The sequence below is a fragment of the Stenella coeruleoalba genome (genome assembly GCF_951394435.1).
Source record: "Stenella coeruleoalba genome assembly, chromosome: 10".
Classification (NCBI taxonomy): domain Eukaryota; kingdom Metazoa; phylum Chordata; class Mammalia; order Artiodactyla; family Delphinidae; genus Stenella; species Stenella coeruleoalba.
Genome location: NC_137156.1, coordinates 66593397 through 66608036, shown reverse-complemented (window position 1 = coordinate 66608036; position 14640 = coordinate 66593397). Strand labels below are relative to the sequence as shown.

The 14640-nt window shown below is 51.4% G+C and overlaps 1 protein-coding gene across 1 annotated transcript in view; it reads right to left on the bottom strand.

Moving 5' to 3' along the window:
- Positions 1-14640, bottom strand: part of BSN (bassoon presynaptic cytomatrix protein) — an 85156-nt gene that overhangs the window by 33180 nt on the left and 37336 nt on the right. Inside the window, exon 2 of the mRNA XM_079935236.1 lies at positions 2985-3393. Coding sequence (XP_079791362.1) covers positions 2985-3393 — 409 coding nt within the window. The remainder of the gene's footprint in view (positions 1-2984; positions 3394-14640) is intronic.

Genomic DNA, 14640 nt, shown 5'->3' with positions numbered 1-14640 from the left:
ATGGGGCTGACCTGTGTGTGATTCTCACCTCCAGACCTGGTGTGCTGTTTCCACAGGACCCAGCTAAAGTAATAAGATGCTGACAGATGCCATGAGACAGAAAAACCAAAACTCTGAGTTCCAGTGACCATTGGCCCAGCAGTGCCAGTCTTTTCCTTCCTTTCTACTCCTTTGTCCTCACATAGCCATTCAGCACAACAGTTCTATCACATTCCTAATCTGTGCTGCAACTTGAGTTACCAACCAGCCCCTGATTCTCTCCTTGTGACACGCACGATAAAAGGTTCATTTTCCATGGTCTCATTTCCAAAGATCCAAGAGCAGATTCATTAGTGGTCTGAGAGGCATGAAACCCTCCAAGTCACTTGTGTGGTGGAAAGCTGAGGAACAATGCATCCTGCTCACATGCCCTGATGAGGCTTCGGTGACCTTCAAGGCAGGATGCAGGACCCAGGCTACCTCGGCATTACCACACTAGCAGTTTCAGGCACAAGTTCGCACCCCCAGACAGGACCCCAATTAAGCTGCCCAGTGGCCAGTGTCTGTAGTGCATCTGTGCTGGGACTGGCAGTCCCCCCACCCCTTTCCACTCTAGCTGGGCTACTCCTAGGAAGTGAGAAATCAAAAAAGGAAGTGAGTAATCAAAAAAGGAAGTGAGTGCTGGAGCTGGAATTCCTGGAAAAGGTCACTCTGCCTGAGCCCCTGCCACCTACACCAGCCTGACTTCAGAACCCACCCCTTGCGCTGCCCAGAACCTCAGGCCAGGCAGGAGCCCAGCCCAGGACACCAGGGCAACCCCACAGACAGCCTTGTTGGCTGATGAACATCATGTTAGAAGGGCCAGAACAGATGTGGTTTGACCAAGGTGGATCTATCAGCAGGTATGTGGGCAAAACTTGCAGATGTGCTTTGTCGTTATGTGGAAGCATGACCAGGGAAGTGAACCTGCTTTTAGTGAAGTGACGAAGGGCAACTGCTCTGACTCAAGAACTAGGCTCTGCCAGCCCCTCAGGAAAATGGGCCGAGGGTTCTCTTCCTTGACAGGAACACCACTGAAAGCCAACCGTGAAGAAGAAAAGGTTCTGCTTGGAGACCATGGCAGAAAAGGGCATCCACCAGGCGAGAAGCTGGAGAATGGTCAGCACTTCCCAAACTGAATGCCATGGAACAGCAGCCCCTAATGTTCAGTGAAAGCAAGTCTGGGAAAGGCCACCAGCAACAGCCCTGTCTTGGAGCTCCTGCATGTATATGCCGTGAAGGACCTGGTCCGGAGGCCCGCTCTTCACCAAACACTGTGAATCTGCAGTAAGCTGGAGGCCCCTTTCCTCCTGGCCCTGAGCCCCGGCTTCCTCCCAGCACAATGAGGCAGATGGACCGAGTGTCGCCAAGGTCCTCCCACTCTGCTGTTTTTCCAGGCACAGCCAAAGGCTGGTTCCCCTCCCACCTCACCAAAGGTCCTAGGCTGGGGGAGTTTGTTGTGTGGGAAGGACTGAGATGCCCACCAGGAAACTGGTGCCACCGTGTGCGGCTCTCCCTTGATCTCCGCCTACCCCACCCAGAGTCGTTCGGGTCCTGCTGCTCTAGTGAGCGTCTCTGGAGGCTGAAACCTGGGAGGCAGGGCCAGCACAAGAGGGGGATCCCCACAGCAGCCTCTCTCATCCCTGCCTGCCAAGCCTCCCTGCTTCTCGCTAGCAGAAACACCCAGGTGAGCTTCCCTGGCCTTAACCACACTGTTCTAAATACTGAGGAGCAACACTTACCTAACTGATCAGTGCAGGGATGGGTTGTTTCTAATCACGGATATAATAATCACGAGTGTACACGCCTCCTCAGAAAGCCCCCACACTCCAGGAGCGACTGCAAACGCACTGAATCATCTCCCCACACCGGCAGCTCCTTCCTTGGAATCTCACACTTACCTCTCGCAAAGCACACGTCCCACACCCACAGCACCTCATATCACAAATAGACCCCGACCTGTGAACAATTATTCTCACTCATCCCCCCGCCCATGTGGTCCAAACGGCTCCTGCTGCTGATAATCCCAGCTGCGGGCATGCAGTCACCACTCTCCACCCGGCCCAAGGGCAGAGCCCTGGGGGTCTACCAGAGACTTCTGTGGGTTACCGCGGAGGAGAGGGAGGAAGCTGACAACCCCACTTATTTCAAAGGCATGGCCCCAGCCCAGCTAGTATATTGGGGCACCCAGCCTCCATGGCACCAGAGAGAGGCTCAGGGGCTTGGCTGAGCATCCCACAGCAACTCAAAGCATCCCAACACAGCAAGGGTGGGGCTGGGAACCCAGGGTCCTCTGGGGGAGAACGCAGGCCAGTCTCGTGGAAATGGCCTTGCAGTGGCCTCTTGATGAGTGTAGGACACTGCCTCCATGTGGATGCTTGGCCCCCAGTCTGGGTCTCTACTCCAAGGTTGTTTCTTGGGATGGGTAGCTGCTCTGCCCCATCAGGCCCCAACTTACTGGAACGGAAGCCCAGGGGAGGCGGTTCCTGAAGCCCAGGTGGGAGGCAGTTTCCTGTCTCCCTTAACACCTTGCTCCCCTCACTGGCATCCCTCTCCAAGACCCACTGTCAGGGAGAGAGGCTGGCCAACGGCCAGGGAGACTTGCCTCCCTTTGGGCCCTGCAGCTGCTCGTGGCCCTCTCCAAATGAGCATCCACTGGGAAAAGTTGTCCGTAAGACTGTCGTTGACCCTCCCCCTAAGGCCATTTTTCCAGGTCAAACTTGGACCAGGTAAGAAAGCGTCTTCTACTCAGGACTGAGCCCAAGCTTTCAGTCCTTTCGCTCAGGACATCTGGGGCCAAGACTTTTTCTCTGCTACCACATCTGGGAGCCAGAATACAAGCCCTGGGAAGACACAGAAGCTGATGGCCAAGGGAAATGACCAGGAAAAGAGAGCTGGTAAAAAGGGGAACCGGGGAGGCCTGGGAAGGCAGGTGGGATGGAGGAAGACGGCACAGAGCTGATTACCTGGGTGAGATGAGGGTTGGGGTTGAACCCACACTGGTTGCAGACCTTGTTGTGACACTGGGTGCAGGTGTTGAAGTTTGGCTGGCTGGGGGTTGACGTGAGATCCGAGGTCTTACATATGGGACACAGCGTGCTGCTGGGAAGGGGGGCGATCTGGGGGACGGAGTAGGGTGATGTGGGGGTGCTGCCTCTGTCCGGTGACACAGAGGGGGACCGCCCTGATCTCTGCGTCCTGCTGTCTACCTGCAGCGTCCTGCGGGGGCCATCAGCCTCCTGGCCAGCTGGGCCCTGTGCCCTTGTCTCCTGGGGGCTCTCACGGCTGGGAGCAGGAGCAGAAGGCTGCTTCGGGGTTGGGGAAGCTGCTCTCTGGCTACCCAGGGGCTCCTTGGGGTCCAGTCTCCTGGAAACGCTGAAATGACATTGAAAATGACGATGTTAGAGATATACCTTAGAGAAGTCCCCTGCAGAGGTCTCCACCAACCTAGGTGACTCTGCCAAGCCCCGTTGCCACCCTCCTCTGCTGCCCAGTGGCATATCACAGCCCCCACTGGCCGAGTGCTGACTGACAAGTGTCCCCCGACTTGAACCGTCAGCACCAGGCCATGTGATCGGCTCATGAGTGTCCCCTCTTACATCCCACTAAAGTGCAGAGTCTGATTCAGTAGGTCTGGGGTGGAGTTTGCACTTTGAAGAATCTCTAAGGTACTCCAATAAAGCTGTTAAAAAAAAAAAAAAACAATCTCTAAGGTGATGCCTTTACTATAGTCTGCAGACTACACTTTGAAAACCAAGGCTCTAAACCTATACATTAGTAACACCTAAGCTGATTTTAAAATTTCTGACTCTCAGACTGCACCCCAGACAAATTACATGAAAATCTGTGGGGACAGGACCCTGGCATTACTATTTTTTTCCTCCCTAAGTGATTTCAACATGCAGCTAGTTTAGAGCTACTTCCCTGGCAGGTCTATTACATTCTGGCTTGTCCACTTCAGAGGCCGACCCCGGGCAGTTGGAGGTGAGGGTGGGGAGGCACTCCAATGCCCAGTTAATGCCATCTCCATTAACTGGCAAACCATCAGGCTAAACTCAATGCCCTATATTCCTTCTCATTTGACCCAATTTCAGTTCATTTCTGCCAGTTTTCCAATTTGAAAAAAGCCAAGCACAAAAAGCCAAAAGCAATGCTTCATATTGCTTCCCTGAAATTCGATACTTGCTTCAGTCTATATTCATTTGGGTGGATACTGGCACCCAGGAGACAGGGCAGCCTGGCTGAGAGCCACTGCAGAGGCCCGGCCACAGCTGCCTGTGGAGCATCCTGGCCTGGCCCCTTCAGCCCCAGTGTTCCTGGTCCTTGTAGGGTCTGACTAATAGGAAGGGATTCTAAGTTTGCTGCCTTTATATGAAGACCATCTGCTTGCCAAAAAAATTCAGGAGCCAACTGTATGATGCCTTAGGACAAGCTATTTCAGAGGGGAGACGAAGAGCTTCCCTGGCGAGGCCCACTTCAAGACACTCTGCAGTCCTTCTTCCCTTCCGAGGAACTGCTGGGGAAGAGACACACCCTTGGTCTAATAAAGACTCTTCCAGGAAAAAGAAACACTGTTGAATGTCCATCAACCAACAACAGAATACACCCATCCATCCAGTCTCACAGACCTGCCACTTTCTTCTTCAGTGGGATAACCAGAGTCTGAGTCTAGCCCCTCTGAGCCACCTTTGCCACCAGCTGTGAGGCCCAGTCTGGTGGTGGCTGCAGCCATGTCTGGCCCACACTTGGAACCTGGGCTCTAGGGCCTTTCTGTAGACTAATTTCTAGGTATTGTAAAGAAATAATCCCACACGGCTAAATTCATAATTTCATTTTTTACTTAAATTATTTGGGGCTAGAATTTAAAAGCAGCCCTTGAAAGCCAATCAGAAACGGGCTTCCCTGGTGGTCCAGTGGTTAAGACTCCACGCTCCCAATGCAGGGGGTCTGGATTCGATCCCTGGTCAGGGAACTAGATCCCGCATGTAGCAACAAAGATCCTGTGTGCCGCAACTAAGACATGGCACAGCCAAATAAATAAATAAAAATTTTTTAAAAAGCTAATCAGAAGCTACGAAGAGCCCTTTATAATATGTGAAGAGACTGTAGCCCCTTCTCAGGCTGTGCAAGGTCAGTGGTTTCTCCTGAGAAAATTAGCAATTTCTACCGTGTTTGTTTTGCGTGAGGTGTGACAGGCAATCTTCCGTGTACACAGTGACTTTTTAAATTCAGTGTTGCATCACAATGTAGTCTTTCTGGGGACATTTTATGTGACACTTAGGGATCCAAATTCAAGTTAACTTTCAACTCAGCTGTGGTGACAGTGAATAAACAAACAATGCCCACTGCACCCAGCAAAGTCTGCACTTGGAAGGGCAACGCTCCCTGCACAGAGGCCTGATGTGTGTTCACACATCATACGGTGACTGTAGTTGACACCTGGCAATCACAGTACACGCCCATGAGCCCTTCACTCTCCTGTCTCCTGGATGATTCCTCACACCTCTCCTTGATCTGCAAGCCGCCAGCATGTCCCTCCCTCTCCTTGCTGTAACTGACGACTTGCTCACCATCTCGCAGGGAAAGCGGGAGCCACTGGAGGGGAATTTGTACATTTAAGGCCTCTCGGCGTCTGTCCCACTGTGTTTGCCTGTCTCCTGTTCCCAAGGCCCACTTCTCACCTTCACAAATTCTCCCCTCTCCTTCATCGTCCATGTTTACCTCTCTACTTGGATGATTTCAATGGCCATACAAACATGTGTCTCCCATCTTGAAAAAGAAAAAAGAACTTTGGCCCACTTTCCCCCTCAGCTATGCCTCATTTCTCTGCTGCTCTTTACAGCAACACTGCTTGAAAGAGTGGTCTCTACTCACGGCCTCCAGCTCCTCTCCTCCCTTCCTCTCAACCAATACAGCCTGGCTTTTGCCCATCCTTCCACAGAAATCTCTCAGGTGACAGTCACCAGTGGCCTCCACATCATCAAATCTGACAGTCGCTTCTCAGTTCCTCCTCCCACCTGATCATCCCCTGACCAGCAGCGGAACTTGAAAGCACTGAGCATTCCATCCTTCCTGAAATAAGCTCTCCACTGGCCTCCCGGAACACCACCCTCTCCTGGGCGACCTCCTCTCTCCTGGCCATACCTTTCCAAGCTCTTCTGCAGGTTCTTCCTCGTGTCCCAAACCAGGGACCCCACTTCCTACACTGCAGGGACTTAGCTTTTGTCCACACAAGCATTTCACAAATGTACACAAACCCCTGAGGTTCAAGACCCACCCAGACTCAAGGCTTTAACTCTCACTCCCCACTGATAACTACAAATGTGTGTCTGGTCCAGACCCCGCCCCTGAGCTCCTCCCTTGGCTCACTGCCAACTCTACATCTTCACTGAGATGTCTTACAGGCACCTCAAACTTGCTGTGTCCAAGCTGAGCCCCTGATCTTCCCACAAATGTACCCCTCCTCATCTTCCCCTTGGAGTCTCTGACTCCCTTCTCTCAGCCCATGTCAATCATCAGTAAATCTTGTGGGCTTCAGCGTCTGGCCACTTCCTCTGCCTCCTCGCTCCACCTGTCAATCACTGTGCCCTCTTTTTTTTTTTGCACAAGCTGGGTTGCTCCCACTTGCCCCTCTATGTGGCAGTCTTCACCATGCAGCAGCTGGGATAATCCTTTACGTACATAAATCAAACCACTTCCCTTGTCTGCTTAAACCTTCCTTTCCCTCCCACAGGAAAAGCCAAAGGCTTTACAATGGTCTGTGAGGCCCCATGAGATTTGGGCCCTTTCCCTCCAGCCTCATCTCCTACTATCTCTCTCTCCCTGTGTCCACTTCCCTTACGCCAGGCCCACTCCTGCCTCTGGGCATTTACGTCTGCTGGCACTTGCGCTCTCTCAAGTCTTTGCTCTGGTGGCATCGTTTTGGAGACACTTCCTGGACCACCCTATTTAAAATGCAGCTTCCATCCCTCCTGCCTCTTTGTTCCCCATGGCACTGAGCGCCTTCCGACTCATCATATACTATGTATGTTGCTTCTGTGCACCCTCTGTGGTCCCTGCATTAGCCTGCCAGCGCTATGCGGGCAGGGCCTCTGTGCTTTCTCCACAGCTGCACCCTGGAGCCTAGCACAGTGCCCGGCACGTGCTGGATGCTCAAGACATGTTTCCTGGATGGATGGACTGCAGTCACATCACGACTCAGAACATTAAAATGTGGCCCCAAAATGTGTTCGAGCTGAGGAGACATGGCATGTGACAGGTATGCACTCAGCCCTCCGCTGGATCTGACCTCATGCAGGACAGAATGACAGGAACAACACCCGGAGTCCTCTCTGGCCAGGGGCTGCACCCCCAGTCCCACCACATAGAACACTCCGCTTGACCACGGCGATGGTGATACTAATCGGGCCCTCACCATGAGCACCACATGTGCCAAGCACCTGTCACATATTAACTCCTTTAAGCCTCATAGCAAATCCATGCGGTAGGATCCAATTTGCCTATTTTATAGACAAGGAAACTGCCACACATAGAAGTTACGGAACTTGCAAAGCTATTATGACCTGTAAGTGGTGGCACTGGGATTCCAATATCAAGGCCACCAGTCCATGTCCCTAACCATGTCCCACACCACCTCTGGGAGAGCATGGTGAGGCTATGGAGGGGTGGGAAGCACTGCAATTTGGATTCTTTGGATTTTTTCTTTCTTCTGAAGAGCTGTTTAAGTGGAAACTCCCTCAGAAGCGGCCTGACATTTTGCTTCTCACTGTAGCCCAGGCCCAGCACCATGCTGGGCACTGAGTGGACACTCAATAAGTGTAGATGCAAAGTAAACAGGAAGTCATATGGCAGTGCAGTGAGCTCACGGAGTGGGGCTGAGCTAGGGCAGTGATGTTACTTAGTTATGACCACTTCCCCTGGAGTTTGGCCAGCAACGCTGAGAGACACATAGAGAAAACCACGTTCATTCACTCATTCATTCGAGCATTCAGTCATTAGCAAAGATTCACTGACCCCTGGAATGATAGTTCCAGGCCCCGTGATAGGTACTGATGGCAAGAATGGATTATATCTCTTACAAAAGAAGGTGGGCCCACAGGTGTTCGTTGTATTGCTAACCTTTACATCTTACACATATTTTATCAGTGTTCTTATATCCTCTATAAATACCTATTCAATATTTAACTAAAATAAATTTTTTAAAAAAGTGAATCAGACAGGGATCCAGTCTTCTGGGAGCCTCCAGTCCAGAGAGGAGACAGATGTGCAAACAAATCACTGTAAGACACCTCCACACAGTCCAGGGAAGGCAGAAGTCTGACAAGGCTTTGAGGACTAGGAGACATCTAAACCAGGTCTTAATGGATGGGCTGTTCTCCCCAAGGTAAAGGGCAATCGAAGCAGAGGGGAAAGCACTTGCAACGGCCCAGAGGCCTGACAAGGCGTAAGTCAGTGCTATTCTCAGCACCTAGAACAGCTCCTGGCAACAGTGTGCACCCAACTACCAGAACTACCTGGGAAGCTCAGAGCTAAAATAGGAAGGGCCAGGGGAGCAGGGCCTCCGAGCTTTTCAAACAAGGGAGTGCTCCAGCTCTGCGTCAGGGAGATGGTGGAGGTAGGGAGACAGTGAGAATAAGGCAACAGCCCAAAAGATAGTCCAGGGACCAAGAGGGAGGGAAGGCTCAGCAGGGGTATTCTGACCTGGGGTCTAGGGAGGAGTGGTTCTTTTGATTGAGACGGAGGATCCAGGGAGAGAAGCCAATTGGTGGGTGGAGGCTGGGGAGTGAAATGGCAAAATCACTAGGTTGAGTTTGGTTTCGCTGAGTTGGTGGTCTTCGGGGGGCATCCAAGGAACATCAGGAAATGGGTCGGAGCTTGCGGTCAATTCAGACAAGTCTAGATATTTTTATCTGAGAGAGTTAAGGGTTCAGTTCACAGGCGAGCCTCAGGGGATAAAGATCACATGGAGAGCAGTGGTCCAGAAAAGATTTGTGGGGAGCATCAACGTTAACGGGAGCAGAAGGGGTATCAGAAACAGAGAGGTCAGAGAAAGGAGAACAACAAGAACACAACCCCCAGGGTCAGAGAAGTTCCCATAAGGAGGAGCATTCAACAACATGCTCCTGAGTCTACGTCCCTGAGGGCTGAGAAGCCTCAGAAGCTCTGAAGGAAAAGGCCACACCCACGAGGGCCATGAGCCCTCTCCCACTCAGTCCCCTATCCTCAGGACAGGCCAGCTCTCTATCCTTCTGACCACAAGGGCCCATCCATGGCCAGAGATCCAGATTTGTGTGTGACACTCTACTGGACACAAGTCCCAAGGGGGCCAGGGTTGGAGTAGCTTAGGGCCTCCTGGGGAGGGCAGAGGAATGCCCTCCCCAGGAGGCCCTCCTTAACAAAGGTCTCCACTGGGCACAGAAGGGAGGGAGGGAGGGAGGGAGGTGTCCACAATCGGGACCCAGCCCAGCCCCAGGGAAGACCTGGCTTCATGGATATGGCTCATCAGTAGTGAGAGCCCTGGAGGCCAGTGCTCCTCTCAGCAGCCTCCAGGAGTCCTGCTCCTTGAGGAGGGCTGGGATGAGGACAGGTGAGCAGGAGGGGAGAGGGACACTGCCGTAAAGTGGAAAAGACACAGGAGGACAGGCAGGTGAAGAAGGAGGGAGAGGGCAGAGCTATGAAGGAGTGGCTGGAAGACAAGCAGCGGAAGACTAAAAATGCCTTATCCAGGATAGATATTTTAAAAAGATGGCCAAGAAAGGTAGAGGGTGTAAAAATTGCTCTATTTCTACCAGGTTTCCTCCCTTTCAGCATTTAAGGCTACTGACTAATCAGAAACAAGTCTTAAAGCTAGCTAGCAGGGCAGGAAGGAGCCCCCGCCACAAGACCAATCCCGTTGGCCTCCCCACCAGCTCTCCTCAGTACCCCTGTGGCCTTCTGTCCCATACCATGATCACTGCTGGGAGGAATAATCTAGTGAAAAGCTGGACTCCCCTCTGTCAGAAACTCCCAAGAGAGGCATGAGGCCGACAAGCTCCAGTGACCAAAGATGCTCAGACACCAGGTTTGTCCATAAGGGCAGGGCCACCAGGGAGAGCCGTGGCTGCCTTAGTCCACGTGGGAAGGAGCCTGGAGGCCCTCTGGCGGCTGCAGTCAGGGAGGGCCTGCTCAGGCTGGGCAGACTGGCAGGAAAAGCAGGAAGAGACCGTGTGAGCTCCCAAGGGAAAACTAGGCCGGGGTCCACATGGCAGCATTCTAGAGCATGCCCCCCGCCACCTCCAGTTGAATATTTGAAAGAGAAATATTTCACACAAATAAATGGCTGCCTTTGCTCACCAGGAGGGGAGTGAATTTAAAGAAACTGTTTTTCTAAGAGCAGCCGGAAGAGTTCCCACAGCTTCAAACAAGGTTTTGATAAATTCTTGGCTGACCTTTCTATAACAGGCAATTATGGCCAGGAAGATGCTATGGGAGGATTTCTCCTTTAAGGTCCAGGCCAGGAAGGACCTCTAGGCCAGCCCAGCGGCCCCCATGTATCCAGGCAGAGAAGCAGGGGCTGCAGAACGGTGGGCACCAGGATCTAGGTCCTGGGTCCTGGAGCAACTCTCTCAGGAATGGATGGGAGAATTCAGAAAGTTTGAGTTTAAAAAAAATGCCAGTTTTCACACAAGAAAACATTTCTTGACCTGCTTAGCTTTCAGACCAGTGGCCTCCTGCCTTTTTGATCATGGGTCCCTGGTAGGGATAAGAGTTGCTGCCATCAGACACAGCCCCAGGGAAGCTGGAAGCATAAGGGGAGACACCAGCAGGAGGCTGAGAGCAAGATGGGACCCAGGCCGTAACTGTAAGGAAAGCAAGTCCTGGCTACCTCATTCCCCAGCCTTGAGGCCTATCTGGGTCCACTAGGTTGAGAGCATTTCTCAGGACAATCTGATTTGGCCTTGGTTCCCTTTAGGTCCAGTCAGTCTCCAGAATCCAGAACAAGGATGGGAAATAAAGGTAACTTTCCTCCAACCCCATTAATTGGTAGAGACTGCCTGGAGGGCTGGGTTTGAGAAAGATCAGTGGGAAAGATTGTTGCCACCAATTAGAAAGGTCTGTCATGAACCCAGGAGTAGGGCACATAAGCGCAAAGGCCATGAACTTGTCATCCATGATGCAGAACCAAACCAGACCCTCAGACCTGCCTCAAGTGATACCCAGCTTCCAGGAGTGTCTCATTCAGAACTGGGCCAGACCCACCTCAAGTCAAATTCATCCCCCGAAAGAGACCAGAGGATGCATGTAGTGTTTACTTCTGACCTTTCCCTTGGTCCCATTTTCACCTCCAATCTGTGGTCTTCCCAGAGTCACAAGAGCTGTGTGTGGGCATCAGTCAGCTGAACCATCAAATGCCATAAGCTCGGTGTAACTCTGAAGGCCGAATGTCTCTTGCACTGTGGTGCTTGTGTGAACCATGGCTCACCTGAGGGCAAGCGAGTGGTAGATGCCATCCCCCTTAGGACTCTGTTGAGGGGTTACTAGTCCTCTAGTCATAGCTTGCCCATTCATGTCTTATGGAGTGTATCTCTAGAAATTTTTATTCATTCATTCATGTTAAAAGAGCTCATAGGAACCATGTTCCCTAGTTCTTGAAAGTCCGAACATACCTTTGTGGTCATTATCTGAACAACAGCTTGGCTGGATGTAAAATTCTCAGTTGACAGTTCCTTTCCCTGAGGACTTTGCAGGTACAGCCCCTGTGTTTTCTAACTATGACTGTGGAGAGCTCTGGGCCAGCCCAATTAGTTCCCCTTATAGGTATACTAACATTTTCCTCTAGGTGCTCTAGAACTCTTTTTTCTTTTCTCTTTGAAGTTTAGTAACTTAATATTCCATATCTATTTTTCCTGAAATTCAGTATGTTCTCTCAAACTAAAGATTTATGTGTTCCTTTACTGCAGGGGGGAAACGTTTTCTATTAATTATACCTTTGAATATTTCTCTGTTCCATTTGTTTTGTTCTCCTCTCCAGAGATACCAATTACACCTACTTTAACTTTCCTTTGTCTTTCCATTGTTCAGGCTGCTGGCAGCCCATGGTTCCCCTCCACTCCCCCACCCCGAATCTGCTCAACTCCTTGAGCAACTCCACCTCCCTAGTAACTTCTTGGCATCACACAGGGTTCAGGGACACTCCTAAACATCCCCACTTATAGTGGCTTTGCTAACCAGTCCAAGAAGGTGGTTCTTGGGTTTGGCCCTCTGGACTCTGACCTCCCTGCCCTAGCTCCACAGAGGCAAATTTCCCTTTCTGTAGCCCTCCCTCATCAGAACTAATTTTCCCTGTGTTTGGAAACCATTCTTTGTTCATTGCATTCCTACATATAGGTGTTCCTTAGTTTTGTTGAAGAGAGTTTTCTGTTTCTTTCTTTTTTTTTTTTGCGGTACGTGGTCCTCTCACTGCTGTGGCCTCTCCCGTTGCGGAGCACAGCCTCCGGATGCGCAGGCTCAGTGGCCATGGCTCACAGGCCTAGCCGCTCTGCGGCATGTGGAATCCTCCCAGACCGGGGCACGAACCCATGTCCCCTGCATCGGCAGGCGGACTCTCAACCACTGCGCCACCAGGGAAGCCCGTTTTCTGTTTCTTATGCTTCTTGCAGTTTTTGGTTAGTTCAGTAAGGAGACTGAGCAAAGAGATGCTTTTAATTTATCGTATTTAACCAGAAAGACATTTTACAACACAAAACAAATGCCATTTTCTGGCTTTTCACCTGTGCAAGTTCTAAGTTTTCTAAAGCATGGTTCCTTTATAAATCTGATTTAAAACTTTAGATCTTATCCTTAAGAAGAAGAAAAGTACACATTCATAAACATTTCTGTTTGCTCTCAGAAGGCATTGGACCTCCTGAAGCCCATGGAGTCCAAACTCCTCAATGGCTGGTCTGGGCCTACCACACCAGCCTGTCTCTCAAGCATCACCCACACATCCCCTAACACAAGCCCTTCCTGAGGCCTGGGAGCTCCCCAACAGGCCAGGGGCTTTCCTGCATCCACGCCCACAGGCTCTCCAGAGGGCTGGCTGAACACTTCCACAGCACCATTCCAACCGGACTTCTGGTGTGGAGCCTCCTGGGGTCTCCCTCCCTATGCGTCCCCCTCTGGCCTGGTCCCAGTGCTGCCCCTGCAAGGCACTATCTGTTTACAGTGTCCCTTAGGTCAGACTGAGCACCCTATAAGGGCAGAGATTCCCAGAATCTAATGTGGGTGCAATCCCTGTTTGCCAGTCAAAGGAAGCAGAAGTTCACACAGGTTGTTATAAACAACTGACGAAAGATAATTTGTAATTAGGCAAGATTTATAGGAAATGACTCTGGTAGGGCTCGAAAGCAACTTCTTATTTTAGGTGAATTAAACAGTCATATTTATATCAATCATCTTTTACAAAGGTCTGGTTCAGCCAATTACCACAAATTCCAAGGGGAAAGGATTCAAAGACTGGGTTTTACTACAGTGCATAGAGGAGCTGGCTTCTTTAGCTAGAACTTAGTAGGAGGGGAGCATTACTGCTTTTAGGGCCCTAATGCCTTTTTCCCACTTATTCATCAGACTTGGGTAAAGCTCATCAGTAGGAGATTCCTGAGGGAGCCAGGAGAGGTGAGGGCCCACGCTGGGAGCCAAGAGGGCCAAAGGAAGGAAGAGGAGGCAGGCAGGTGGCAAGCCCAGAGTCACCGCCCAGAGATGAGACCCAGGTCAGCAGCTCCTCAAAGGCTCTCCCCGTCACCTCCTAGGCTTTCCAGCTGGCCTGACCTGGGACACCAGAGGAAACAAGGCCCCAACCTTAGGGACTCTTCTTCCCTTTGGGCACCCTTCTTCCCTTTGGGTACCATGAGGACTGAACCCAGGATGCTGACATCCATCTGGGCAAATCCCAACACATCCCTGTACTAAGACCTACAGCATATATAGCATTTGAATTTTAAGGCACCCTCTGGCCTTTTCCAGCCTGTGGTGACCAGGGTACCCTTCAATGGCACCTCCAGGCCCGCCACATACCCCCATGAACTCCCCTCCCAGGCTCAGCTTTCTGAGGGCACACATGGTGGACAGGCAAATTCTTAGCCCCCTCTCTACAGCCTTCTCAAGATCTTTGGCCCCAGGCCGGCCCTTGATTCTCATTTACCAACCCTGTCTTCCAGGAGTGCCATGGTTCCCAGGTGTGGCCCAGGAATTCAGCCCAAGCCACCGAGGTTCCTACCCCCACCCAGCCCCAGGCTTGCAGACATCTGCATGGGAACCCCACATAGGGACAACTTTGAGCTGCGAAGTGTCCCAGTTTTCTGGCTCAGGGAGAGGACTCTTAAAGCTAGGAAGCTCTAATCAGGAGTCAGGAGTCATTACATAAAGCTGAGCCAGCTTTTCCCCTGCTTCTCACTCCAGCAAATTCTACTACTACAGCCTTTTACCAAGGGGAAAGCACTATGCTTGTCAGCTCTCTTCCAAATTCTGCTGAAACCAGGAGATAAGAGAAAACTGCAAGTCTTTGTGACAATGGAGGCAGCAGGCCCCACTCTCTCCACTCCAACCCCAACATGGCAGAAGCCAGGACTCTGGCTCAGAAAGCTTGACAAGCTTCTGCCCTGTCTT